Source organism: Rhinopithecus roxellana, chromosome 4 (genome assembly GCF_007565055.1).
Source record: "Rhinopithecus roxellana isolate Shanxi Qingling chromosome 4, ASM756505v1, whole genome shotgun sequence".
Lineage (NCBI taxonomy): Eukaryota > Metazoa > Chordata > Mammalia > Primates > Cercopithecidae > Rhinopithecus > Rhinopithecus roxellana.
The window spans coordinates 14,741,267-14,768,490 of NC_044552.1; the positions used below are offsets into that span (position 1 = coordinate 14,741,267).

Consider the following 27,224-nt stretch of genomic DNA (forward strand, 5'->3'; position numbering starts at 1 on the left):
GTCACTCCAAGACCCTCCACTGCTGCCACTGACACCACAACCACCACTCCTTTACACACATGGAATCCAAATATTTGGGAGTATCTTTTCCAGGGTTCCATGGTTAGCATATAATAATCCTGGGAGTCTACCTGAGCACTACAGGATTCAATTATTTATTGCAGCCAAGCTAGTTTCAATAGATCAATCAGAAATACTCGTGTGTCCGTGTAGGTACATATGAAAAATATTAGGGGCAGATGGGAATGGTTGAAGCAATAAATCTAAAACCCACCAATAATTCCCAAAATGCAGCACACATTCCATTCTGAAAATTTATTTTACATACATTTTAATAAATTTTAAAAATATTTTAAGATATTTAAAATCAATATATTTTATATATATATCTTAGAGATACGGTTTTGCTATGTTGCTCAGGCTGGTCTTAAAGCTTAGTCTTCAGTCCGGTGTGGTCATTCTGGTCATCCTAGGCTCAAGCAATCCTCCCACTTAAGCCTCCTAAGTGGCTGAGAGAGCAGGTGGGCTAAGTACTTCATTTTAATAACTACATAATACTTTCAATGTGTACTAGAAAAATATATAACTCTCCTATCAAACCCATGATTTCACAGGTCCTATAGCTTAGAATAGCACTAAGCAAAAGAGGGCAGTCACTTTAAGGCTATTTTTAGAAAAGTATTAAAATCTAATCATACATGCACTATATGGGTATGACCAAAACATAACTGTAACACACACTAAAGTTTTCAAAACTCTGAAATAAGGAAAAGCAGCAGTTCATAAGGCCATGTGCACAACACAACACAGAAGAACAAGACTATCTAATCAAAGGCAGAGATTATTTCTAATGGAAATATAACACTGGAGCTAGAAGAGCCTGTAGTGCATTAACCAATGCCATACAAGGAGAGGAAACTCAGAAAGGTAAAGATCCAGAGAGGGTAAGATCACTCAGCCAATTAGATATCAAGCGAGGACCAATCTCACCCTTGACACCAGGGACCATTAAGTGTCTGCCTATCACTTAGCTTTATGTGTGGGAGATACCACAGTATTGAAATTAAATTAATTTGCATTAATCGCACACAACAGTCTGTATAATTTATTTTTCCACAAGGACTGCTTCTGTTTCTCTATTTTCCTAACTGTCCTTGTGCAAATCCAAATGACCCAGAACACAAATTCATCCCCAACTACAGTTGCTTACAAAAGCCACAAAAAGTAGTCCAGAACTATTGAGGAATTAATGAGCAAGGAATTACTTCTAATCAGATTTAAGAATAAAAGTAGATTGTAAAAGCCAATTAAATTTAAAATTTGGAAAGCCAGCAAGATTTTTCCAAAAGGTCTAGATTTTAAACACATATTTAAAGAGCATATAAAAAAGAAAATGGTCAGAAGAAGAATTTGCATCTACGCAAAATCCTAGAAGTGGCAAAGTGAAAATGGGCTTGGATGATAACAGATTTTCAAGGAAATATTGAAGACTGGTCTGTGGCTCCCAAAGTAGTCATTTTTATACCAGTCATTACAAAAATAACCATTGACCACCAATTTTATCTATACAATCTGCCTTACAAATTAATGCTAAACACTTATCTATCCCGACTCTGAGTTCCTGTGACTGATAACATGACCCTGTTACACACTTCACTGCCACTTGCAGTACTAAAGGTTAGTAGTTCCACACCATTTAGTACATTTGCTACCTTGCTGCGTGCTTATCTTAGATACTATATGGTTTCCTTTCATCTTCACAATCCTCATTATTTCCCCATTTCTCAACTAAGAACCCTGAGGCTTAGTGAGGTTAAATAACATGTACCATGACATAGTAAACGATGGGGCCTGAATTCAACCCAAAATCTCCGAGTCATGACCCCAACTTCCAGGCTCCATGGTTATTTCCATGATGGAATATACATTATCACTCTCTTCAGCTTCAGTATTAAAAGGGCCAATAGGGTCAGAAGAATAGGATTTAGAACTGGACATAAAACACCCACAAACAGAGCTGAGCTGCAGTGGTTCCACATACTTCTACTGCTTTAGGCACCCTGAATAAAATAATGATGGTTTACCCTAGTTAAATCATTCTTACTGAACAAAGACTAATATGTTTCTCAAAAAGTGATAAATTCAGGTCTGCCTTTAAAATGCACTTAGCATATATGCAATTGCATCAATGCGAACAGTTTCTTGGGTTATTCTAGGAGGACTGCTTTGAAAAAAATGTAAGCTATGATCATGTTCCTCATTACTCACAAGAAGGCATTGTGTGGTTATAGGCCATGTGAACTCCCAAAGGCAACACGGAGTATGGGAAAGGGGCCATACCTGGGGCAGCTATTATGACACCAGGGCTTGACACTGGTTATCTCAGCCCCTTTCCTCTTTTTTTTTTTTTTTTTTTTTTTTTGAGATGGAGTCTTGCTCTGTCACCCAGGCTGGAGTGCTGTGGCCGGATCTCAGCTCACTGTAAGCTCCGCCTCCCGGGTCCACGCCATTCTCCTGTCTCAGCCTCCCGGGTAGCTGGGACTACAGGCGCCGCCACATCGCCCGACTAGTTTTTTGTAGTTTTTAGTAGAGACGGGGTTTCACCGTGTTAGCCAGGATGGTCTCGATCTCCTGACCTCGTGATCCGCCCGTCTTGGCCTCCCAAAGTGCTGGGATTACAGGCTTGAGCCACCGCGCCCGGCCTAGCCCCTTTCCTCTTAAACTAAGGGAATGGAAGAGAACCAAAGAGAAACAGCAAACGAAATGTAGGTATAATATGTTTGAGAATTGACCAAATAAATGTTCCTCATATACATGGTAAGGGAAAGAAATTTTGCTCAAACCCAGGAGTTGTTCACAAGAAAGCCTTCACACAGAAAAGACACTGGTTTGTGATACTGTTGTTCGGTTTATAAAATTCTGAAAGATGATGTGTCATAGAAAATAATCAAAATAATCCTTAAAGTAACAGTAGGACTTGAGTACTCCCTATGGTTAGCTGGGGACTCATAAAAGGCAGGATCCCTCAAGGGTACTGAGTAAGGATATTTTTAGCATGTGGGATGCAAAAGAATACATACTCATTGCTTTCTAACTTAATCCTAATGCTGATGAAATCATTCTACCTACTGTTCCTCCCGGAGGTGTCTGGGGCCAAGCATGGGCTTGAAAACTGGCCTAATATCACAGGGAAAGAAAGCAATTCACTTTCTGAATAACCTGAACAAGCAAGGTAAGTAATGGAAGAAACAACTGTAGTAGAGGCTGGGTGCGGTGGCTCACACCTGTAATCCCAGCACTTTGGGAGGCCAACATGGGTGGATCTCTTGAGGCCAGGAGTTCAAGACCAGCCTGGCCAACATGGTGCAACTCCATCTCTACTAAAAATACAAAATTAGCCTGGCGTGGTGGCGCGTGCCTGTAATCCCAGCTACTCGGGGGGCTGAGGCAAGAGAACAGCTTGAACCCAGGAGGCGGAGTTTGCAGTGAGCCAAGATCGTGCTACTGCACTCCAGCTTGGGCGACAGAGAGACACCCTGTCTCAAGAAAGAAACAAACAGAAACAAACACAAGAACAACAAAACAAAACAAAAAACTGTAGTAGGAGCAGAATTCAGAGAGCTCCGTTTCAGAGAGGAAAATCAGAAACAGATGTAACATTTTCAAACTATAAGGCATTTTTGCATTGTAACATTAAGACAAATATAATAAAGTCACTTCAACTGCATTTGAAGTTTTCAAGCAGGTGGTAAGTCAGTTAGCCACTATCATATCACCAGTTTCACTAATACTAGCTTCATAAGTCAATCTTTGCCTGAGGTAATAGACCAAAAAGGTAAAGTCTGATGGGATACACCACAGGGCATTCTTGCTCTCACAATACCAAACGCAAGTACAAATGACATGAGCAGTGAAGAGATGATCCAAGAGAATGCTAATAGAAAAATCTTGCTGGGTAATGCAGCCAAACAAAATCGTTTAAGTAGCAGATTGAGGACATGAAAGAAGGGAGGTCATAACTAAGAGTCCAGGCTGTGCCAACCAGCATTTTAATGAAGACGAGAGAGAGAGGACACGAGAGAGAAGACAGGGAGGGAGGAGAGGAAGAACAGTAGCAGCTTGGAGAACTCAACAGCAGTACTCAAATAACACTGTGGTCAGCTGATGTAACATTTTCAAACTACAAGGAATTTTTGCATCCTCCAAGAATGAAACTATGTCCAAAGTCATAAAATATTTCTGCAAGCTGATATTTTTTAACTGTTTAATTTAGCTGTATGATTCTATTCGAAAGGATCTGACAGAAAAGTTTAGCAGCTTAATTAGGAAGGAAAAAATGTTACTCTCTGAGTAAAAAGTAAAGCGAGTCTTTGACATTCGTGGATGCCAGGGGAGGGCAACAATAAACAGATATGATGGAGAAGTGAAAACCCAAAGCGGCCCATGGAATACAAGATACCTGCTGAATAACTCCACATGACAAGTATGACAAAAGGGATTTTTAAAAAGGATTTTGGAATATCCTGGCTCTGAGAAGCAGGTACCAGAGAGCAAAGTTCCACCTGGAGGAATGGCTCAGGACAACTGCCCACCAACAACAGAAAAAGGAACTTGAAGAAAATACAGATCCATTAAATATTTTTCAGAATGATTTCATTATAGGTTACATGATACAAATGCTCTCGTCCTTACAAATTCATCAGCAAATTCTAGATCACTCACTAATGATTTGGTAATGGCTGGACTGTCACAGGAACTAAAGCAGGTTCCTAATTCTGTGTTTTGCTGAGAGTGAAGTAAAAACAAGTGAACACAGACACAGTGGCAGCCAGAAAAGAACAGGCTTTATTATTCCCAACTGAAGAGCTTAAAAATCATGGGCAAATATAAAATCAGTGCCATCTAGAGGCAAAGACATAGAGAACTATTTTATTACTGGCGATGGTACACGATCTTGTCACCAAAAAACATTCTTCATTATTAATCCCCCATGAACCCCACTTTTAAAAAGATTTGTGTCAAATTGCATTTAATAAATAATCATACTTTTTAAATTAAACACATGTACTTTTTAAATTAAACTTTTTAAATTAAACTTTTTAAATTAAACACGGACAGTAGGGTCACATGAACTTGATAAAATCCCAGTTGATATTTACTTTTTCTGGGCAACCATTCCTCCCTCCCCCCTAAAGTGTATGATTTTTGAAATAAGAAGACGTGGGGTTTAGGACAAGAGAATCCTAAAGACACAAGGAAGGGGATACTTCAAATTATTGGTTCATCTCAGGTTTCTGAAGTATTAGTAGATAAGTTCTTCTTCCACTGCCAAAGATAACTGAAGCAAGAGAGTTTAGAAACAAAAGAACAAAAATGAATGTAAGTAATAACGTAAAAAAAAATTGGTTCACCAATTGTGACAAATGTACCACGCTAATGTAAGATGATAATAGGAGAAACTGAATATGGATTATATAGGAACTTTCTGTACTGCCTTTGCAATTTTTCTGCAACCCTAGAATATTCTGAAATTAAACACTTATTGCAAAATTTAATATAGAAACAATATACTCCTCTGAATGAGTTCAGCCTGCTATAGACAGATTATAGCCCCCGGAACAACACTTCAGTCTCTTATCATGAGAGAAGACAGGCAACCATGGTTTGTAACCAACATAAAAGCACAAGGAAAGGGCTCTAGAAGGGTGACGTCATGACCTCCGGAGAAGACACCCCCATCACAGTGCCCTGAACATAGCAGATGCTTCCCACTATTCTTCCTAATTACTCGATCAATGTAGACTGCCTCTATAAGCACATGCCGAGTCAAGAACCAAATTTTGGAGAAGAAAGTATTAGCTGTTCTCTCCAGTTAACTTCAGAGACTATGCTAATCATGTACCTCACTTGTTAAAATGTCTATCTCACCCACACTACTTTCAATTGGGGAAAAAAACTGGCTTTATCCTCTTTACTGAGAACAGAGAAGCCAACAGAGAAGAAGCTCCGTCATGTCTAAGCCCTGTATTCCCATTCATAAACATCTGTGCCTTTTTGGCAGCCATGCTTCAATCCTTCACTCCTACCTCAGTAACAAAAGGAAAAGTGTGCCTTCCCCTGGTCAGGCTGCAGATGTTACTAATCCATCTCCTCACATCTTGGATACACCCTATCCCATCACTCCATCTCCTCAAAGACGTCACTTAGAAATCACGCCATCTCTCTTGCACCAGTAATCTCTCCAAAGGTTCTTTCTCCTCAATGAACATGTACCATTCTTTCCTTTAAACAAACAGTCCACCAAACCAACAAAACTCCCTCCGGTCCCAGACCATGCTGCAACTATTCCCTCTCACAAACACAGTTAGGTTGATAGCTCTTTTTTGGTCTTCTTCACAGCTTCCCTTCCTTCCACTGTCACTAAATATTTGCATTCCAACTCATTTTCAGTCCTCTACAGTCTTTACCCTGCATACCTTCCCCTAGATGAATGCAGCTAAACTGATAACTGCAACTATCATCATATGCCCATAGATCATGTATCTCCACCTTCACCCCAGGCGACTGTGCCAGGGCCAGATACACAGGTGCACCTGCCAAGGGGGCATTCCTACTTGCAAATCTCGAACCTAAACATATCTCAGACTCAAGTCTCTCTCCTGCCCCTACCCCAAAACACATTCTCTTCCTGAGACCCCTAATCCTGTGAATGGCACCAAAAAAGCAACCCGGGAGTTAGTTTTAATTGCTTTTCCCTTTCCCTCACTTCCCCATGTACAGGGATAAAATCCAACACATTCCACCTCTTTCACATCCTTTCTTATCCATCATCCCTGCCATTTCCTTGGCTTAGCCTGCACTGGTTCTCTTGGACGATTATAATAATCTCCTAACTACTCTTCCCATCACCAGTCTTGCCTGACCCTGCTCCATTCCACTGGCCACGTTGCAGAATTATTTTTCTAAAATGACAACCTGAACGATTGCCTCACTGTGGCCACTTAAAAATTATTAAAGACTCCTCATTCTTTTTAAACTGAAGTTCAAATTATAAAAGTTACATAGCAGGCCCTTTATGAAGCAGTTCGTGCTTCCCTCTCTAACTCCATCATCTGTCACTTCCCAATGTGCCACACTCCACAATACACATTCCGGGGACTCGTCACGCTCATACATCTTCATTCCTTCAATCTGCTACTCCACCACCTGAAACACAGTGCCCCTTCTTCTCGGCCTGTACAACTATAATGTTTTGCCTGAGATTCTTTGGACACCTTCTATTATTACCCCAGGAATAGAGCTCTCCCTCTTCTGTACCTTGGCTGTATCTTTCACTATGCCGACTGTGGGGAGTAGAGTTTATACTTTATCTCTCCCTATATATAGGAACAGCACTTAGTCAAGACCTTATTTTACACCAATCTGGTTTAGGATGAGCCTCCCAAGAATGTGTGGCATCCAAACACAAAGGCAATCTACATCCAACTCGGCTCAACCAAAACCTGTCGCTAAGCAGGCGACCTCTGAGTCCCAGGGATAAGCCAGTCATCTGGAGAGTGACAGACACAGGCTGTAACTGTGATGAATACAGCCTCACATATTTGGCAGGCCTACTGCTTACTAATTCTTGGTTCACAGAGAAATAGTAATCACTTGTAAACATGAGCACACTCACATTTCTTACCACAGAAACTCCCGGCTGGGCATGGTGGCTTACACCTGTAATCCCAGCACACTGGGAGGCCGAGGCGGGCAGATCACGAGGTCAAGAGATCAAGACCATCCTGGCCAACACGGTGAAACCCCGTCTCTACTAAAAATACAAAAAAGTTTAGCTGGGCATGGTGGTGCGTGCCTGTAGTCCCAGCTACTTGGGAAGCTGAGGCACGAGAATCTCTTGAGCCTGGGAGGTGGAGGTTGCAGTGAGCCAAGATCGTGCCACTGCACTCCAGCCTGGAGACAGAGTGAGACTCCATCTCAAAAAAAAAAAAAAAAAGAAAAAATAGAAACTCCCAAGCCTTCATTTCCCCTAAATGCAGCAAGAAAATTCAATTACATTATTCAAATCCAACTAAAGCATTTCAGCAAATATTAAGTATTCAAATCACTTTGGAGAAAGGATTGGGATGCCTTAGTAAGATGAATAGACAGATATATTAAAGGGATATAGCAAACTCATCCAAGTGGATTTCAGCTGCTAATTTCTACAGTTTTCAATTTCCTTAAACAACTGGGCCCTAAGTAGGATCTTCTACTGCTCATCATTTGGGAAGACTTGTGTTTGAAAGGGCCCAGTTAAATACAACTCTGTCCTAAGTTCTCCTGTTTTAACTAATAGATATTGAACCAGCTTTGCCATTCCCTGGATTTTCTATAACGCACCACATGCCAATTAATCAAGTTACACAGATTAGCACAGGGGAAGGAATGCATCAAAGCTCTGCATTGCAAAAAGCAGACTTTATTTTCTCCCTGCTGCTTGTCTCACTTCCTCTCCTTGCGATGAGACTTTGTGCCAGTGGATTAATGGGAAGAGATGTGAAACAGTCAGTATTCTGTGGTGAAAGATACTACAAAAATACATTGGTGGCTGAAAAACAACTTCTGCCAGGCAGCTGAACAAAATCCTGGCTGTCAGAGTGCTATACTAGATTAGAAGCTCAAGCTTCAAACAGACAGGTTCCTCCTATTTCAGTCTAAGCTTTCTCAGGGAAACCCCTATGTCAGACCTTTAGTTTCCAACTCAAACAAGTCCTCGCTGGCCAACACGGCCTGTCCATATCTCCCCTTACTTAAGCCTCCATGACAGAAAAATCAAGTTGCACATATCACAGAGGCTACTCAGTTCCTTGCTTAGTGACCAAAACATGTGCTCTGCAGAGGCCAGGGACAACAGAACTCCTAAGGGCAGCAGGTTCCATCCCATGGGATTCCACACAGCCATGCAGCCAGCACAAGGCGAGGTTGCCCTCCACAGTGCTGTCAGTGGGGTGGCATCGGGCAGCTACCTGAACTCGGTCTCCCCAAAAATGCTGCCAAATGCTGCTGGGTATTTTGGAAATCTGGCCATTTGCTTTGCCTGCTTTTATGAAGCCTGACATATCACGATGAGTATACTTTTCAGCACTTTTCTTCTCTTAAGGGCTCTCCTGGGGGAACAATGGGAAAAGGAAGTAGATTAATATTCCTGCCAAGCTCTGGCCTCTATGGAGAATCAGAAATTTCAATCCGTCAAAGCAAGGAAGCTGCACACAAATTACATGGAGATTAAATATCTGCATCTGTCAAGGCAAAAAGCACAACGACAACAACAAAAAACACCCCATTCTGGTGTGAACTGGTTCTCATGACAACCACCATTTAAAGTAGGAGAACACTTCACCCATTCTGCTGTCAACTTTCAAATTATGATCTCTCAACATCTTCTTCCCGGCCCATGATGACAGATAAAACAGAGAAAAAGAGATTGCATTTTCTTCTCCAGGTGGCTAAACAGCTCATTCATGATGCCAGTGGGTAAAATATAACAGGACAAAGGCCCCATCGAAATTCCATCCCCTATTCTACAGGAAGGTGACAGAAGACACATTACTAATCAGTTACCCATGGGAAGGAACAGAAAAGACAGCAATGGCTTAAAAAAAAAAGTAGATCAGAACTAAAAAGGACAACCCACAAGATACATAACTGACACTGACAATGCTCAGATAGATCTACACTTAACACAAAAGGAGGAGACAACTATTGGTAAGATACACGGAAGGGGATGGGCGGGGCAGCCACCATTAGCTGAACACCTCCTCATGGCAGGGAGCATGGCAGGCTTGTTCACCACCACTCAAGGGTTGTCCTCATTTTAGTTATGGACACTGAAGCTCAGAGTGTAACGTTAAATGACTTATTTCAGGTCAGCAGAGGCTGAGCTGCAGAGCCAGGATTTGCCTCTCCTTTCACTAGCTCAAAAGCTGGTGTTATTCTGGAGAATAATAAGTACTGCTATAAAAACAAACATTTTCAAGCTATAATGCCCAGGCCCATGGAGGGGCTCCAAAAGCCAGCAACCAAAAGTTCCAGTCCTTTATTCAGTCCTAAACGGCAAAAAAGGCATAATTCCTTATTCCTATAATTTTATGTATAAATAAAGGCTATTTATTAGTAATTGGCTAAGTGGTATACTAGGAGTTACTAATAAAAATGTGGCATCGATAGAACATAGAAATTGGCACTGACTGAGGACTCTCAGTGTTTCACCATGAAGTCTAGATCCCCAAGAATGGTATGATAGTTAATTTTATGTGCCAACTTGATGGGGTCACAGGGTGCCCAGATATTTCGTTAAACATTATTTCTGGATGTGTCTGTGAGGGTGTTTCTGGACCAGATTAATACTTGAATAGGTAAAGCGAGTAAGGCATGTGGCCCTCCCCAGTGTGGTGGGCCTCAGCCAATCCATCAAGCACCTGAATAGAATAAAATGCTGAGGAAGAAAGAATTCTCTCTGCTTGACTATACCTGCGCTGGGACATCAGTCTTCTCCTGTGTTCAGTCTTGGACTCCATCCCCTCTTCTGCTTCTCCAGCCTTCAGATTGAGATGAACTGTACACTCATTCTCCTGAGCCATTATTTTTATTACAGATCTGTGCTATATCTTGTGGGTTCTGTTGCTCTGGAGAACCCTGACTAATACAAATAGACAATAACAAAGAACCGTCAAATCCCTGCAGCACTCTTCAAAAGGTGGAATCTCCACAATTCCCAAGAAGTAAACTATCAGTAGATCTTCAGTGGTAGCCTGAGTTGGTTGTAGACCTAACATACTATTAGGGCCTTTTAATAAGAAATCACTGTTCCTCTAGCTACATCATTATGGACGACTTTACTGTGTATAAATTGACATGATAGAATCGATATCTAACTAGATTTTAAGATTATATTTGAGGCAATAAATAAAAATCATTTGTATACCACTATTACCAAAGGAGATGGATACATATTCTACATAGTCCTACCACCAAATTCCCAAATGACACCTCACTACTATCACTGAATTCCTTTCCCATTAAAAAGATGAAAGACTTGAAGTAACTGAACTGAACGGTCTTTTACCTTATCTGGGAATCCATAGCATAAAAATATTAAGAAGCATCACTCTGGAGAAGGTTAACCCAAGTTCCCTTGAAACTCACTCTCTCACTCAGAATCTTTATGGTGAGAAAGCATTTCTTGTCATTTGTCAAATCTAAATCTTTCTCTGCTTGATTTAAGCATAGCTCATAAACCTTGAAGAATACACACACGTTATCTAAATTCCAACACAAACAAGATTCCAAGGGCCAGTGTTTACCACATGCATGGTAAGATCTGCTCCCCGCAGGACCCGTGCTGCCCACTGTCCCTGAGTCTGCTCTCTGGCTAGCCCTCCACCTTATCAGCTTTCTAAATAGAAACCAGCTCTTTGTACTTCCTGGTTCAGAAATGACCACAACTTAGGAATGTTCCCAGCCCTCGGAGAGGGACTTTCAACTTTTCCCTTGGCTTCGCCCAACACATTCAACCCAGCCTCCTGTTCCTATACTGCCTCTGACTCTGAATTCCTGACATAGTTCTCAATCTCAAATCATTCTAATAACTGACATCTGGTCATACCCAAGTTGGGCAGCACTCTCTGCCTTCCTACCGGTAACTTAACCCTAACTTCTGTTGCTACTTACATAATCTACCAACAAACATAATCCCAGCATGGCAACGCGACCCAAAAGAAGTGTTACAGAAAAGCGGCCGATGTGGAAAGAAGAGGATTGCTGAAGAATCCAGAACAGCTTTTCCAATTTACTACAGGCTTAGATTGGGAATTACCTATTAACAGCGAGAACTATCTCCTTGACCCTGACTTCAAATTTCATAATCTAATCCAGGAACCTATAAAACCCTTTAAATTATATAAAAAATTCTGCATGCGTGTATGTGTGCGCACGCGCGCGTGTGTGTGTGTGTGTGTGTGTGTGTGTGTGTGTGTGTGTTTCTGGGCAGTATGCAAATTTCTCATCAGACTCTCAAACAGGAAAAGAAAAAAAACATTAGAAATCATTGCGATACATGTTCTCACTCATAGGTGGGAATTGAACAATGAGATCACTTGGACACAGGAAGGGGAGCATCACACACCAGGTCCTATTGTGGGAAGGGGGAGGGGGGAGGGATAGCATTAGGAGATATACCTAATGTAAATGACGAGTTAATGGGTGCAGCACACCAACATGGCACATGGATACATATGTAACAAACATGCACATTGTGCGCATGTACCCTAGAACTTAAAGTATAATTTAAAACAAAAATAAATCATTGCAATAATGAAATACTATTGATCTGATATAAAATTATATAAAGTTTCTATAAAAACTAAAAAATACAGCTAAAAACTAACATTATATTTAAATGATGTATCTAGTTTAAGAAAACTATCTTACCTTTCAAAGTCATTGAAACTAACAAAAGTTTACAATTTTGCAGAGACCTCTCCCAGGATGAGTCAAGGAGATGACGCAGAAAGCAGATTTTAGGATAAAGCCTCAGAGCGAGGACAATGAAATTACCTAGTACAGCGAGCGTTCTTGGTCAAACAGCAAGAGTGTAGTCTTTTACATTTGTGAGTAGACTTGGGTATCTGGACATATAATTCAACACAATGTGAGTGGCACAGGCTGCTAGCCATTTTTGAGGCTGGCTGGTAAAGAAAATTCCCTCTCACCTACAGCCCACCTGCACCTACCAAGCTCGAAATGTGAAATTAGACCACTCCATCCCCACAAGTAGCATTCGCTAACACACACCAGGCAGAGAAACGCAGTTCCTCGCAAGGCGTGAAGTTTACTGTTAAGAGCATCATTTCTCTGTGAAAATATTTTTGCTATTTTCACACATCACTTCAACTAGTAGAAAAAAAACTCTGTTACTGTAATTATATGGATTTGGTAAATCTAATGAGGTCCTCCTAGCCTTCAACAACAAATGTAGAATGTAAATGGCAATAATTTTCCAAAGATCTTAGAGAAATGACATGTAAAGAATATTAATCTGTTCTTTTTTGGATGCTATCATTGGTTCAGAAGCACAAGCTTTTACCCTTGAGAACATCCTCTATTCTCTATGTATTCCATCTACTAAGATCCAATAACTAGAGAGCTTTCCCATTACCTATTTTCAGAAATATTAAATTTGAATTTGGAACAAATATTTTGCCTACATAAATGTGACTTTCCCTAGCAGCTCATGTAATTGCATAAATGATAGCCTATCTCCCTAAAGAATTCTAGACATTCAGGAAAGGGAGCAAGCTGACTCTGTCACTTATCACCTACACAAAACAATCAATCCTTCATTGCCTGCTCTGTGAAAACTGAGTTGAGTCCTTGAAATATTTTTCCTTTGCCAGCTGGCACATGAAATGCTAAACTTTGTCAGTAGAGGTCACTGGAGGGACACTGCAAAGGAAGGTATTCTTGCTGGGCACCCTGCACTCCTTTTGCCCAGATCTGCAGTGCAGGGAGCAACATAGCTCCTCCAATGGCCAGCTGTTCCCCTCAGTACCCCATTTGATCATTTTCATAGCAGAGTGCTTCCTGCAAGACAAGTCTCCCAAATTAACTTTCCCCACACCCAAGAAAGCAGATTTCAATAAATTCCAGAGCGTGGATATCAAGCAATTTCACCAGCATGGCGCCACTACCACTTCTGAGCCACTCAGTGAGCCACAGCTGCGGGAAGAAGGAAGGGGCTCTTCTTTGGGTCACCCATCTTAGCCCTAGGGGTAGCAGCTGCTCCTTATAGATAATACTTCTGGACCCTCTCATTACCCCTTACTAGCCAATCCCTGATTCCCCAAGTTCTGTGTTGAAGTTTGTAATTCTTTACATTATGCTTTCCTTGATCAAGTTACTGTGTGGTTTCTATACCAGAGTTGGACCCTAACTGACACATGTGTTCTTATAGCTGAGAATACCCAACCAGAAAAACAAATAGGTGAGCTGCCATGCAGTTAACAGTGCAAGCTGTCATCTTTTGCAGTGGAAGTTGGCAGTTCAGAAAGAGGGAGACATTGCTGTTCTGTGCAGAATCCTGGGTTAGAAATATGAGGCACAAAGAAAGATAGAGTGGCCCCTTTACGGAGCTGAATAACCAGCTGCAGACCCCAGGCTCACACAAACTAACATTTCAAGGCAGCGAGTTGCTGAAAGCCCAGTAAGGGTCATGGGCAAGACTGCTACAAGGCAGTGATGGGTCTCAGGCTAAGAGCATAACAGTTTCTATCTTGTCATAGCCAAGGACTAATTATCTGCAAAAGCCCTGTGCCACAGAAAAAGGGGTCTCTCTCTCCAAATGGTCCTCCAAATGATGCTTTGTCCCCCAATAATGGGGTACTTCCCAAATCCATGGACTCCTCGCTGTGACCAGTTGCCTCTCACTACACTGTCAAGACAGAGAACTATGTAAACATGTGGGCAGAGAAAAATGATTTTAAAAAGGAAAAGCTGTTTCAATTGAAGTGTGTATTTGACAGGGACAACGCTTCCTAAAATATTTTAGAGAAGAGATTAGGGAAACATGGGGACTATAATCCGTCAAAGCCAAATAAAAATGCCTTCAACAAAACCCCTCCACATGAGGCTATTAAGGAAATCCAATAAACACACGGCGGAGAATAAAACCCTGTCACTCACTGAAAGACAGAAAAGTGATTCAGAGCAGAAAGCAGGAATAAAGAAACTACCATGGACTCACTACAAGAGTAACAGTGGGGAAGCTTGGAAAGAGAAGCCCAAAAACAGGAGGGTTCCAATGAACCATCTGGAAAGTGGGAGAGAATATCAAAGGCAGCAAAAGTGAGATTTTCTAATGATAAATGACAGCGTTTTTTTCTGACAAGGATGAACCACAAAGATTGCCAAAGGGGTGTTCAAAATGAAGTGCCCACTCCCACGGGAAGGAATCGTGAGGCAAGAGCACCACGCGTGGAAGGCGCCCTCCCCCCACCCCTCCATGAGGAAATGGCGAATGAGCATGATGCTGTTTACAGGGGTGGGTGGTGTATGAACCCAACACACACACCTCTTGATGAAGGGCCATTCCAGGAACGGTTTGTGGTCAAAATTATATAAAAAGCTTACTTCTCTGTACACCTTCACTCATCTTTTTTATAAAAAGATTTTCCGGCCGGGCGCGGTGGCTCACGCCTGTAATCCCAGCACTCTGGGAGGCCGAGGCGGGCGGATCACGAGGTCAGGAGATCGAGACCATCCTGGCTAACACGGTGAAACCCCGTCTCTACTAAAAATACAAAAAACTAGCCAGGCGAGGTGGCGGCACCTGTAGTCCCAGCTACTCGGGAGGCTGAGGCAGGAGAATGGCATGAACCCGGGAGGCGGAGCTTGCAGTGAGCTGAGATCACACCACTGCACTCCAGCCTGGGCGACAGAGCGAGACTCCGTCTCAAAAAAAAAAAAAAAAAAAAAAAAATTTCCCTTTCTTTCTGTGTGAATATCTGTAAATTATATAATATTTATAACTTCTCCACAATTATGCCTTCATTTGTTAAGGTGTAAGGTTATATATTTCATAGATTGGTAAAAATTTCAAAAAATTATAGGGATTAAAGGTAGGCAATGCTTTATTTTGCCAAGTACAGGCATATGCTTAAAATACTATCACCATCACTTCGTAAGAGAAATTCTATTTTAACACTCAAGAAAGTGGCAAGGAAATCATCCTAGAACAGAGAGGAGCTCTTTAAAATAAATAAATATACCTTTATAAAAATTGGTACATTGCTCTTATATTTTTGATTTTCCTGTAAAATGAACAAAAACTTGGTCATGGACCAAGACTGGTGAATACACTCAAGTTTGAGAACTGCTAGCAAGGACAAGAAACAGGTACAAACATTCTTATATAAAATTAAAGAAAACGAGGCATTTAGAATTTAAAAAATAATAATAATAATGAAGACAGAATCTAGAAGGAAAGAGAGCTCATTATGAATCATCTTAAATTCAGGAGGAAGTATTGCCTGCATATGCGTGTACACGACAGAAAAATCCTGGAAGAAACGGACCCAGAGGATGTTATCAAAGGGGAATGAAGACAAAATAAGGAGGCAAATGTGCGGAAAAGAAAGAGAGACCAGCCTGTTACTGTGTCTATATAGAAGGAAGTAGACATAAGAGACTCCATTTGGTTCTGTATTTGAGATGCTGTTGATCTGTGACCCTACCCCCAACCTTGTCCTTGCAAGAGACATGTGCTGTGGTGACTCAAGGCTTAATGGATATTGGGTTGTGCAGGATGTGTCTTTGTTAAACAAGTACCTGAAGGCAGCTTGCTGGTTAAAAATCCTGCCCGTCCCTGGGCAATGGAACATCTCGGTGTAAAACCCATTGTGTGCTTTGTTTACTGAGCAAGGAGAAAACCGCCTTTAGGAATAAGGTGGGACTTACTGGAGCAATGCGGCTAAAAGGTTTATGGAGAGTTTGCATATGTATGTCAAGGTACGGCATTTTCCTTTAAACTTATTCATGTCACAGGGATTTTTGTTCATATGTCTTACTGCTGATTTCCTCCCTACAATGATCCTATTGTCCAGCCACTCCCTTATGTTTAAGATGGTAAAGATAATTATCAATAAATACTAAGGGAACTCAGAGACCGGTGCCAGCGTGGGTCCTCTGTAAGCTGAGCGCTGGTCCCCTAGGCCCCGCTTTTCTTTCTCTATACTTTGTCTCTGTGTCTTATTTCTTTTCTAAAGTCTCTCGTTCCATCTAACGAGAAACACTCACAGGTGTGGAAGGGCAGGCCACCCCTTCAAAAAAGACTCCACAGCCAAGACTGGAGAACAACCAGCAGAATGCCTGTCTCTCACACAACTCCTCTGCCCATCCTCAGGGCCCACACACGAGTGTGTACCTGGTGAAAAAGGACAAGACGCCACCAGAGAGAGTGGGAAAACAGAACTTCTCTGAGCACTGGTCCACACATGCATCTTTCAATTGATATTTTTAATCAGATTAAATAGACACAGGATTTGTGTGAGCTTCCGCTGGTGGGCCTGTCAAATACTTGAAATTCACCATTCTCTGCAAACTAAATGTCTCAAGTGTTCTGCAAAAATTTCGTTTTGAAGCTATAGTACAGTGGTTCTCAAACATGTAAGTCTCAAAATCCTTCTATGCTCCTAAAAATTATAAAATATTACATTGTTTGCAAAGAATGATATGATGCCTGATCTCATTCACCCTCCTTCCACATCATAAATAATCACTACCTTGATTTTGGTGTTTACTATTCCCATATATTTTTTTCACATCTACTTTTATGTTTATCTAGCTGGATTAAAGAAAAATTGTGTTTGTGTGTGTGAAAAAGAGAAACAGACAAAGACAGATAGAGAAAGAATATGAGCAAGTCCATAAGACACACATTGTCAGGCATGTTTTTGTTGTCGGGTGCGTTTCGAATATCCATTTTAAAAGATACGATAGTTTAGTACCACTCATGGTGTACTTGTTTCCATCAAGATTGCATTGAAACCCATCCATGTTGACACAAGTACCTCTAGACTGTTTACGTTAATTGCTATAAAGTATTCAATATAAAAACAGAGCCCATTTTATTTATCCTTGCTCCTCTTGATGGGTATTTGAGACTTTCTAACACTTAAAGAAAAAATGCCAAATCACATAGCATACAATTTTTGTTTTCATTGGAAGCTACCAAATTACCCTCCAAAGTGGCAGTAACTATATACACTCCTAAGAGAAGGGTGTAAGATGGACAGTTCCTCTAGGCCTTTGGTATTGTAAGGCGTATTAAATTTTGCTAATCTGCTGAGTTTGAAATAATATTTGGTTGTTTTAATTTGCATTTTCTTGTTTATTGATAAAGCTGGTCCTTGTTTATCAGCCAGTCATGTGCCTTCTTCTTACACAATAAATCATACACATAAAAGTATACGAGTATGACATGTTTAAAGAACAGTAAAAGCACACACATATGTGCTCATCACCTACAGGCATTTTCAGAAGAGAGAACAGTGTCAAAAGATTGACAGAAGATTGGTAGTGATCATGTAAAAGAAAGTCTCAGGATGAAAAAAAGAATCCAGTAGGAAAATGTCTGACAACATAGCAAACATCTCCACCCGGCACGTAGAAATGTCTCATAACTTTGATTATGGAGACTTTTATTAGGCAGCTGTTTTAACACAATGTAGCCAACTTTAGCACTTCTTTCTCTTAAGGATTTTTCTTGTTTAAGAATTCTGATGTTTACGATATTATATTCTATCAAAGTCAAAATGATAATCTCCTATATTTTCTTCTGAAAGTTTTAAAGATTTCTTTTTCACAAATGAATTATTAATCCATCCATTTGATGGATTTAATGTGAGGTAGAGATCCATTGTTTTCCTATAGAGATGACTGTCTCAGAACAATTAATGTAGAATCCATCACCTCCCACTTATGTAATATCACTTATATTTTATAAGTTCTCAAATATGAAGTAGAGCTGTTTCAATGTTCTCTACCCAATTAACCTTGTGCCATTACTAAACTATCTTTGCAACCACACAAGTATAAGTCTTAATACCTGGGGCTCTTTCTATAAATTTTAAGATTAGTCCCTCAATTTTTCCAAAATATCCAGTGTAACTTTTGGTTGGATTTGTGCTGGATTTGTATATTAATTTTGCATGAATTGTCCTCTTCATGATATTGTTTTCCTATCTATGAATCGACAAATATGGTAAATCTCTCCTTGTGTTCTTCTGTGTCTTTTAACAATATTTAATAAATTTATCCATAAATATCTCAAACATCTGATGCAAGATTTATACCTAGGTACTGAAATATTTTAGTTGACACTACAAATAAAATGTGTTATTACATTTTCTAATTGGTTCTTACTTATGGATAAAAACATTAATTTTTCTATATTGTCCTTGAATCCAACAACTTTGTTGAATTGTCTTATTAGTTCTAATATTCGATCTGTATATTCTATTTTTTTCTAGGTAAACCATTAAATCATCTACAAATAAAGCAGTTTTATCTATGTTTTCCAATGCTTATGCCTTCTATTTCTCTTTCTGGCTTACTGCATAAGCTAGAATTTACCACATAATGACGAACAGTAATAGCAAGGAATCCTGAATTGTGCTAATTTGGATAGAAATGTTTAGAATGATTCACCATTAATTATGTTTGCTATAAGTGCTTCATGGATTTCATTTATAAAGTCAAGGAAGTTTGGTCACATGCTTTTTCTCCTTGTATCAGTTAATACAGTACAATGTAATGTATGTACAATAATAATGTGGTAGGATACAATAAATCAATGAATTGAATTTTCAAATATTTCATTTAATAATTCTATATCTGTTCATTAAAAAAGAATAATCTATGCTCATAACAATGAAACTTCAAAAGTTTTCTTTCTTATCTAGTTGGGATATTAACATGTCTAACCTCATAAAATGAGCTTGATAGGACTCTCTTTTTCTATGTTCTGAAACAGATTGTACAAGTAATTCATGATTTGGTAAAAACTTGTGTAAAATCATCTGAGGCTGATCGAGGAAAGGCTATTAATTTTAGAGTTGATTGCTTTCAGTTTTCTCTTACATGTAATGTATGCTTTTATCTTTAATTTATCCTGCATTCTTTTTTTATATTAATAGTTGTCTTCCCTATGAAAGCAGAGACCATCTCATGACTGTCTGATATCTTCTTACAGTCTTGAATCACAGTACATACTCAGCCAGTGTTTTTGACTGACTGGCGGATCCCAGTGTTTTCCTTCAGTTTTCCCTTAGCCTTTTATTTGGAAATTTTCAAACGTATGCACAAATAGAAGGCATGATGATTTCTGTGCATCCAACACCCAGTTTCAATAATTAACAATTATTAATCCTCTTACATCTATCTCCAAATGCCTAATCCACCTTCCCACATTATTTTGAAGAACATCACAGACATCAGATCATTTTGCCCTTAGGTCTTTCAATATGTATCTCTAAAAGAAAATGACTTCATAAAAATACAATACCATTTATCACGCCTAAAAAAGAAAAAGAAAAAAAGAACTCAATTTCAAATATTCAGTTAGTGCTCAAATTTCCAGCAGTCTCAAATGTCATGGGTTTTTTTTTTTTCTTTAAAAATAGATAGGATCTACACATTGTGACTGATTGATCTTTCTTTTAATCTACGGGTATCATTTCCATCCCCTTTTATTTTTCTTGCAACTATTTGAAGAAATTGAGTCATTTATCCCATAGAGCAGTGCTTCTCAAGCCACAGTAAAGGAATAGTTTTAGATTTCCCATGGATCACAAACGGATACATGGGCCTACTGCTACTACATAGACTAGGCACACTCAACTCATCAAGAGTATTTAAGGACACTTGAACCCATCCACACACTGTTCAACAAAAGAAGTCCACTAATAACGTGCTTGAATACAATGGCGTAAACATTTCTAAACCCTTAGCATTGGTTAAACATTTCCTAGCACTTACTTTTGGGTCCTCTATTTATTTCATTCTGCAGATCACATCTCCAGCAGACCTGCTACACAATTTCGCACGGCCTGAAGATGTCCTACAAATATGGTAGTTGGGTCTAGAGAATTCATCAGACTCAAGTCCAACATTTTGGGGGAGACTGTATAGTTGGTATTGTTTCCTTCCTTCAGGAGACTCGTTAAGTGTGGTTGCCCCTCTGTTTGTGACGTTAGTAGTCACTGATGAACAGTGATACTGGAATCTCTCCAGTAAATCTAATTGTGGGAAGTTTGTTCTCCGAGAGACCCCTAAGGAAACTCTCCTTTTCTCTCAGGTACCGCTGTGTCCCTATACTACCTGTTTCTGATACAGTGCAGACCTTCTAGCTGTTCGTTGTGACTTCCAATGCATTTGTGAGGATTTAGGGAGAACTTGTCACCTAGTTGTGTCGTAGATGTTGTCTGTGGTTTTGGTTTTGCTATTCTAGTTGCTCTATCAATTTGGTCAGATTTGGGGATATTCAAAAACTATACACCCACCTCCCTTCCACATTTTTTGTAATAGTCATTTTTAGCATCATAAATTGAACACTTAATTTGATGATTTCCATTTTCAATTTTTAAAATAAACTTATCTAAAGTTAAAGGTACGACAAATACCCTTTTAGTTAACACCATCAGTTTTGTTTTTCTAATGTTAACTGTGATCCTATTGTAAGAAATCAAACATATATCTCAGTCCTGGGCGGGCCCAGTACAAACACATTCCTCCATATATCTCAGTCCTGGGCCCAGTACAAACATTCCTCCATTTGTCTCAACTTCCTGGGCCCAGTACAAACATTCCTCCATTTGTCTCAACTTTAGAAAAACACCACCTGGAGAGTCCCCGATAAGGTCACAACCGTTTGTGGAGTGGTTTTACTTAAAGCGCGGGAACCAATAAAAAACTGCTAAATGTATAACTTAAAATGTTAACCAATTGTAATGCTGTAACCAAAAGAATTCCCTTGTTTCTCTGTAACCTTACATATCCTGTTTACATCGGGCTATAAAAAGCGAGCACACGCATCGTTCGAGGCCCTCTTGTATGCTGTGGAGCAGAGGGACCAAGTTCGAACTTGCAGTAAAGATCCTTGCCGCTTGGCTTTGACTCTGGACTCTGGTGGTCTTCTTCGGGGAATAAACGGTCTGGGCATAACACTATGGCTTAGGTGGGGAATGTCAAGTTTCTCCATAAGGAAGTGACTATGGCTCCCCACACTGGAGCAGTTCAAAGTATTTTCATTGCTCATCCATGATAAGTAATTTGCAATTTATTGCTAATATTTCTCTTTAACCCATGAATCTATACTTGTATATTTTTAAATTTCTGAGAATATGGAACATTTTTACTATACTTTCTTATTGCTTTCTACATAAACTGCATTGAAGTCAGGAAGGCAAAGTTCTATTTCTGTTGTTGATTCTTTGACATTTGTTTAGACTTCGACTGTCAATTAGTAATGCATAAGTAATTTTTAGAAATCCATATGACTATACAGTTCTGACATTTGCATATAAAACTCCATGTGTGTGTATGGGTCTGCATGTGTATTTATACACATATACATATACAATTGTGTGTGTGTGTATATATGTTTATGGCAACCAAATTTTAAAAATAAATATAAATCAAGCTTGTCAACCATCTTTTCCGATTGTCTGTATCTTTACACGTTTTATTTTCATAACCCATTGGTTTCTGACTGAGGTCACTTAAAATCTTCTAACATGGTTATAAATTCATCAAACTTAACTTTTAATTCTTCAGTTTTGCTTTATGTACTAAGCCTATGATGTTGAATACATAAAAATTCTTAATTCATAAAGTTTCCTGATTGAGGAATTATCCCTCTCTGTTACTGTTTATCACTTTTTCAAAAATTCTATTTTACATAATATTAATATTGCTGTACCAACTTTCTTTTGGTAACTATTTGCTTCATATATCTTTTTCCTGCCCCTTATTTTCAGCCTCTGGTGTAGTTTTGTTTCAGGTTTCTCTAACTGAAAAATATCCAATCTGATAATGTGTGTCTTAAATTAGTAAGTTTAACCCATTTAAATTCATGAATACTGATGTATTTGAACTTATATCTACATCCTTAATTTGGGGTTTCTATTTACCATACTTTTTTTCATTCCTTTTTCCTAATGTCTGTTTAATTAAGATTATGCTCTACATTCCTCCTTTTCTACTCCGTTTGCAATGCATACATTGTACTGTAATCTAATTTTTTTCCAACAAAGTCTGAAGTTACTCAGTAATTTTAACCTATCCCCAAATATGACAAGAGCCTTAGCAGACTTTCAATATCTATTGATTACTCTCTCCAATTTATTACTGTTCACTAGTTTTCATTTTAGCATTTTTCAAAATACAAAAGGTTTTTTCCCACAATTAATAGCTAAGTGTATAGATTATTGTGATTCATCCATTTCTATACTTATCATTGGTTTTTGGTTTTTTTTACCCTGCCCCTCTGTATTTACTTTTCTTTTTGCTAAAATACACATTATAGTGATGAAAGTAGTAATTACAAAGATCAAACAACAAAAATTGTTGTGGGAAGTCAGGGACCCTGAACGGAGGGACCGGCTGAAGCCGCGGCAGAAGAACATAAATTGTGAAGGTTTCATGGACATTTATTAGTTCCCCAAATTAATACTTTTATAATTTCTTACGCCTGTCTTTACTGCAGTCTCTGAACATAAACTGTGAAGATTTCATGGACACTTATCACTTCCCCAATCCATACCCTTGTGATTTCCTATGCCTGTCTTTACTTTAATCTCCTAATCCCGTCATCTTCTTCGTAAGCTGAGGAGGATATAAGTCGCCTCAGGACCCTGTGATGATTGCGTCAACTGCTCAAATTGTTTGTAGAGCATGTGTGTTTGAACAATATGAAATCTGGGCATCTTGAAAAAAGAACAGGATAACAGCAATGTTCAGGGAACACCAGAGATAAGATTTCTGGCCGCCAGTGAGCTAGATGGAACAGAGCCATATTTCTCCTCTTTCTAAAGCAAATAGGAGAAATATCACTGAATTCTTTTTCTTAGCAAGGAACATCCCTGAGAAAGAGAATGCGCCCTGAGGGTAGGTTTATAGACGGCCCCTTTAAGGCATGCTGTCTTTTATGGTCTAAGCTGAAGGGATGAAATAAGCCCCTGGTCTTCTGTAGGGCTCCCAGGCTTATTAGGAGGAGGAAATTCCCGCCTAATAAATTGTGGTCAGACAGTTGTCTGCTCTCAAACCCTGTTTCCTAATAAGATGTTATCAATGACAATGCGTGCCCGAAACTTCATTAGCAAATTTAATTTCGCCCCATCCTGTGGTCCTGTGATTTTGCCCTGCCTCCACTTGCTTTGTGATATTTTATTACCTTGTGAAGCATGTGATCTCTGTGACCCACACCCTATTCGTGCACTCCCTCCCCTTTTGAAAATCACTAATAAAAACTTGCTGGTTTAAGGCTCCGGGAACATCAGGGATCCTGCCGACACGTGATGTCTCCCCCCCACCCAACACCCAGCTTTAAATTTCTCTCTCTTGTGCTCTTTCCCTTTATTTCTCAAACCAGCCAAGACATTTAGGAAATAGAAAAGAACCCACGTAACCAGCAGGTTCTCCTGATAAAAAATACCTTAAAAGACAACAATAAAATGTTTTAAATTGTCTCTGTAAAATTATTATTAAGTCTAAAACTCCTATTCATAGGGGAATAAACTGAAAGAGGAAAAAACAATTTGTTTAGAGTTAAGATTAGGTCAGAATTAGTACCAACACTTTAGTTGAGGTTAGGAATTCAGAAAATACCACAACCTTCTGACTCCACTCTCCATACCATTCTTGGAACCAAAACTCCCTTTGGGGTCATAAGCAGGTCCCACATACAAAGGAGTGTCATGAAAAAAAGCAGAATACAGAAAAATAGGCAATGAATTCAGAAGAGCTGAGTTCCAGCTTTAGCCATGTTACTAACTGCTGCAGCAACTTTGGGTAAGTCACTAAACCTTTTGGGACCTCATTCCTCTTGGCTGAAGTCAAAATGATCTACCTTGTGAGGTTTTTATTAAGAGGAGTAAATGAAGCAATGAACACAGATGCACCTTATATAAGAAGATTAGATACATACATACACATGAGTATAATTTTTTAACTATATGCAGGATATACAGTAGCATTATCAGTTTAGATTAGTAATTTGTGCTAAAATTGGACTGGACCCAACACAAATATGAAACAAGGTGAAGGCTAATTTCCTATCCACTTCCTACTTCCCATCTTCTGTGGCAGCCTTGATTTTCCCTCCATTAAAATACTAGAAGTGCCTGGCGGCCTTCATTGCCTCTTTCATGGCATGCAGGCTTACAAATCAGGGCGCACGGTCCTTTCTTATCTCTTTAATGAGGTAAGCTGGGCTGAGCACCTGTCTGCTACTGTGACCTGGATGTCATATTACTGGCACCACAGCTCCTCTTGCACATTAATTTTAAATGACATCCTTTCACTTGGACATATTTCCCAGATTTTGACCTGTCTTTATTCATCTCATTTTAGTTCCCTAATAAATCTACATCCTTACTAATCATTATTTTTCCTAACCTGGAAAATAGTCAGCTATTCCAAGTAGAGAGAATGCTCATTTAAGATCCCCTGAGATCCAGCATGGATGGCCTTTCTGTGCAAGGCTAACCTATTACTGTATTATCACAGTCACAAAATAATAGCACATCCAGAGGCAAACAGAAAGAAAAAGAAGAGAAGGGGAGGGCAGTCCTGTTCAGTTATCTCCTGCTACATGACTTATAGAATACAACAAAACAATGGTTACCTACTAGCCTAAGGATGCTACACTATTTGTTTTCATATTAATAACTCATTTAGCTTACATGGCAGGAGAGAGTTTTGTGACAATAATAATTCCTCCTGTTCCAATGAATATGTCTGGAAGGGACACTGCTAAGGAAGTAAAATGAAATACACCCTGTGTTAGTTTAACGCATCTGTTTCTTACACAAAAACAGAGATGGTTTTTAAAACATGAGTGAAGGACAAGCGGTATGGCAAGTTTTTAGGAAATGGAATCAAGCTTGTAGGGATTTCATAATTTGAAAAAAAAAAACAACAACAACAAAAGATGCACACAACATATTAGGATAACATCTAACAGATGCAAGGAGTTAGGAAAAGGCTCCATGCATCCTAACATATACTTCAAGAATAGCAGCAATTAAGACATCTCACAGCAACATGCAAAGCCAGGGAGGGTGAGGAAAGTGCCTGGGGACAAGACACAGTTTACAGTCCAAGCCAATAAATCGTCAGGCCCCTAAGGTACCCAAGAAATTCATTTCTCTCTAACAGCATGAAAATATAATTTACTTCTCCTAACAGAACTAAGAATGACCTGACCACAGGTTTCTGAGTTGCACCTTCAGCCATCCTGGATTAAAGGTGAATTTGAGCCACAGACTATTCTCCATTCATAAGAAGTAACCCAGAGAAAGGCGGGTCAGTATTGAGAGAAAGGATAAGGACAGACAACTGAAAACTAAGGCTTTTCCATTTCCGTAGTTACGCACACAAGAAATCAGTCAAAAAGTACGGAGCACACCTATACACAAGACGCCATTAAGTATGGATGACTCACTGAGGCAAAGTAAGGCAAGCAAGGATGACTATACTGGTCTCATTGAGCTAAATGTTAGTGACCTCAACATAAAATGTCTATGACATCCTTTAGCAATGAGAAACATCTCGAGACTCACCTCATGATTGGAGAAGAGCCGCACGGCCTCCAGTTGATGGAAAATAGGGTAGTGCTGGGAGTCGATCTGGTCACGCCTGTAGACATCACCCACCACCAGGAAGGCATCTAGCCCCGCGTGCAGCAAGTCCCACTGGTGTGCAGACGTGTGCGCTCTCAGCATGTGAGTCCGATTCAGGTAATAGTTGTCCCCCTTCTTCCTGCTGGGGTGGTCAGCTGGGATGAGCAGGCTGTCGAAGTTCTGCCAGGTCGTGACCACTGGAGAAAGGTTGTCGTGGACCGAGAACAACGGGGTCCCGAAGCGGCCCACATACTGCTTGTAGAAGTGCTCCTTCACCCTCTCCTTGATCAGCCACAGAGGGTGATGCTGCTGATTGTGCAGGTTCCTGCCAACTTTCGTGAGGACCTTCCGGGTGAGGTTGCTGTAGTCGTCCTGAGGGTAGGATTTGCCCAGCAGCTCCACCACACTGCCTGGAGCTCTCTGGACAGCACACTCTGCTGCAGCAGGTCTTGATCCCCAGGCCTGGTGCTGATGGCCCCTGCAGATGTGACTGGCCTTACTCACCAGGTAGACATATGCATGGGCACCTCTCCTGAGAGCTGAGCCCACCATTGTAGAAACTTCTCACAGGTTCTGGAAAGAGCACACAGGCAAAGCACAAGTCAGGTGTCACTCTGTGGAAAGCAAGTCTGTTCTCTGTGTCTCCCACCAGCTCCCTCGTGTCATATTGGCATGTCTCCCCCACTATGACCTCCACACAGCTGAAAGAGCCAATTAAAGAAATCTGACAGATGCGTGATACTTAATGCACTAAATCAGAAGATTCTTGGAAGTCACTGTTAGATT

The 27,224-nt window shown here is 39.9% G+C and overlaps 1 protein-coding gene across 3 annotated transcripts in view; it reads right to left on the minus strand.

The window, feature by feature from the left end:
• Positions 1-27,224, minus strand: part of FARS2 (phenylalanyl-tRNA synthetase 2, mitochondrial) — a 533,375-nt gene that overhangs the window by 377,980 nt on the left and 128,171 nt on the right. For all 3 annotated transcript variants that reach the window (XM_010371342.2, XM_030928686.1, XM_030928687.1), the window contains exon 2: positions 26,379-27,011. In XM_010371342.2, the coding sequence (XP_010369644.2) occupies positions 26,379-26,990 (612 nt within the window). In that variant the 5' untranslated portion in view covers positions 26,991-27,011. The remainder of the gene's footprint in view (positions 1-26,378; positions 27,012-27,224) is intronic.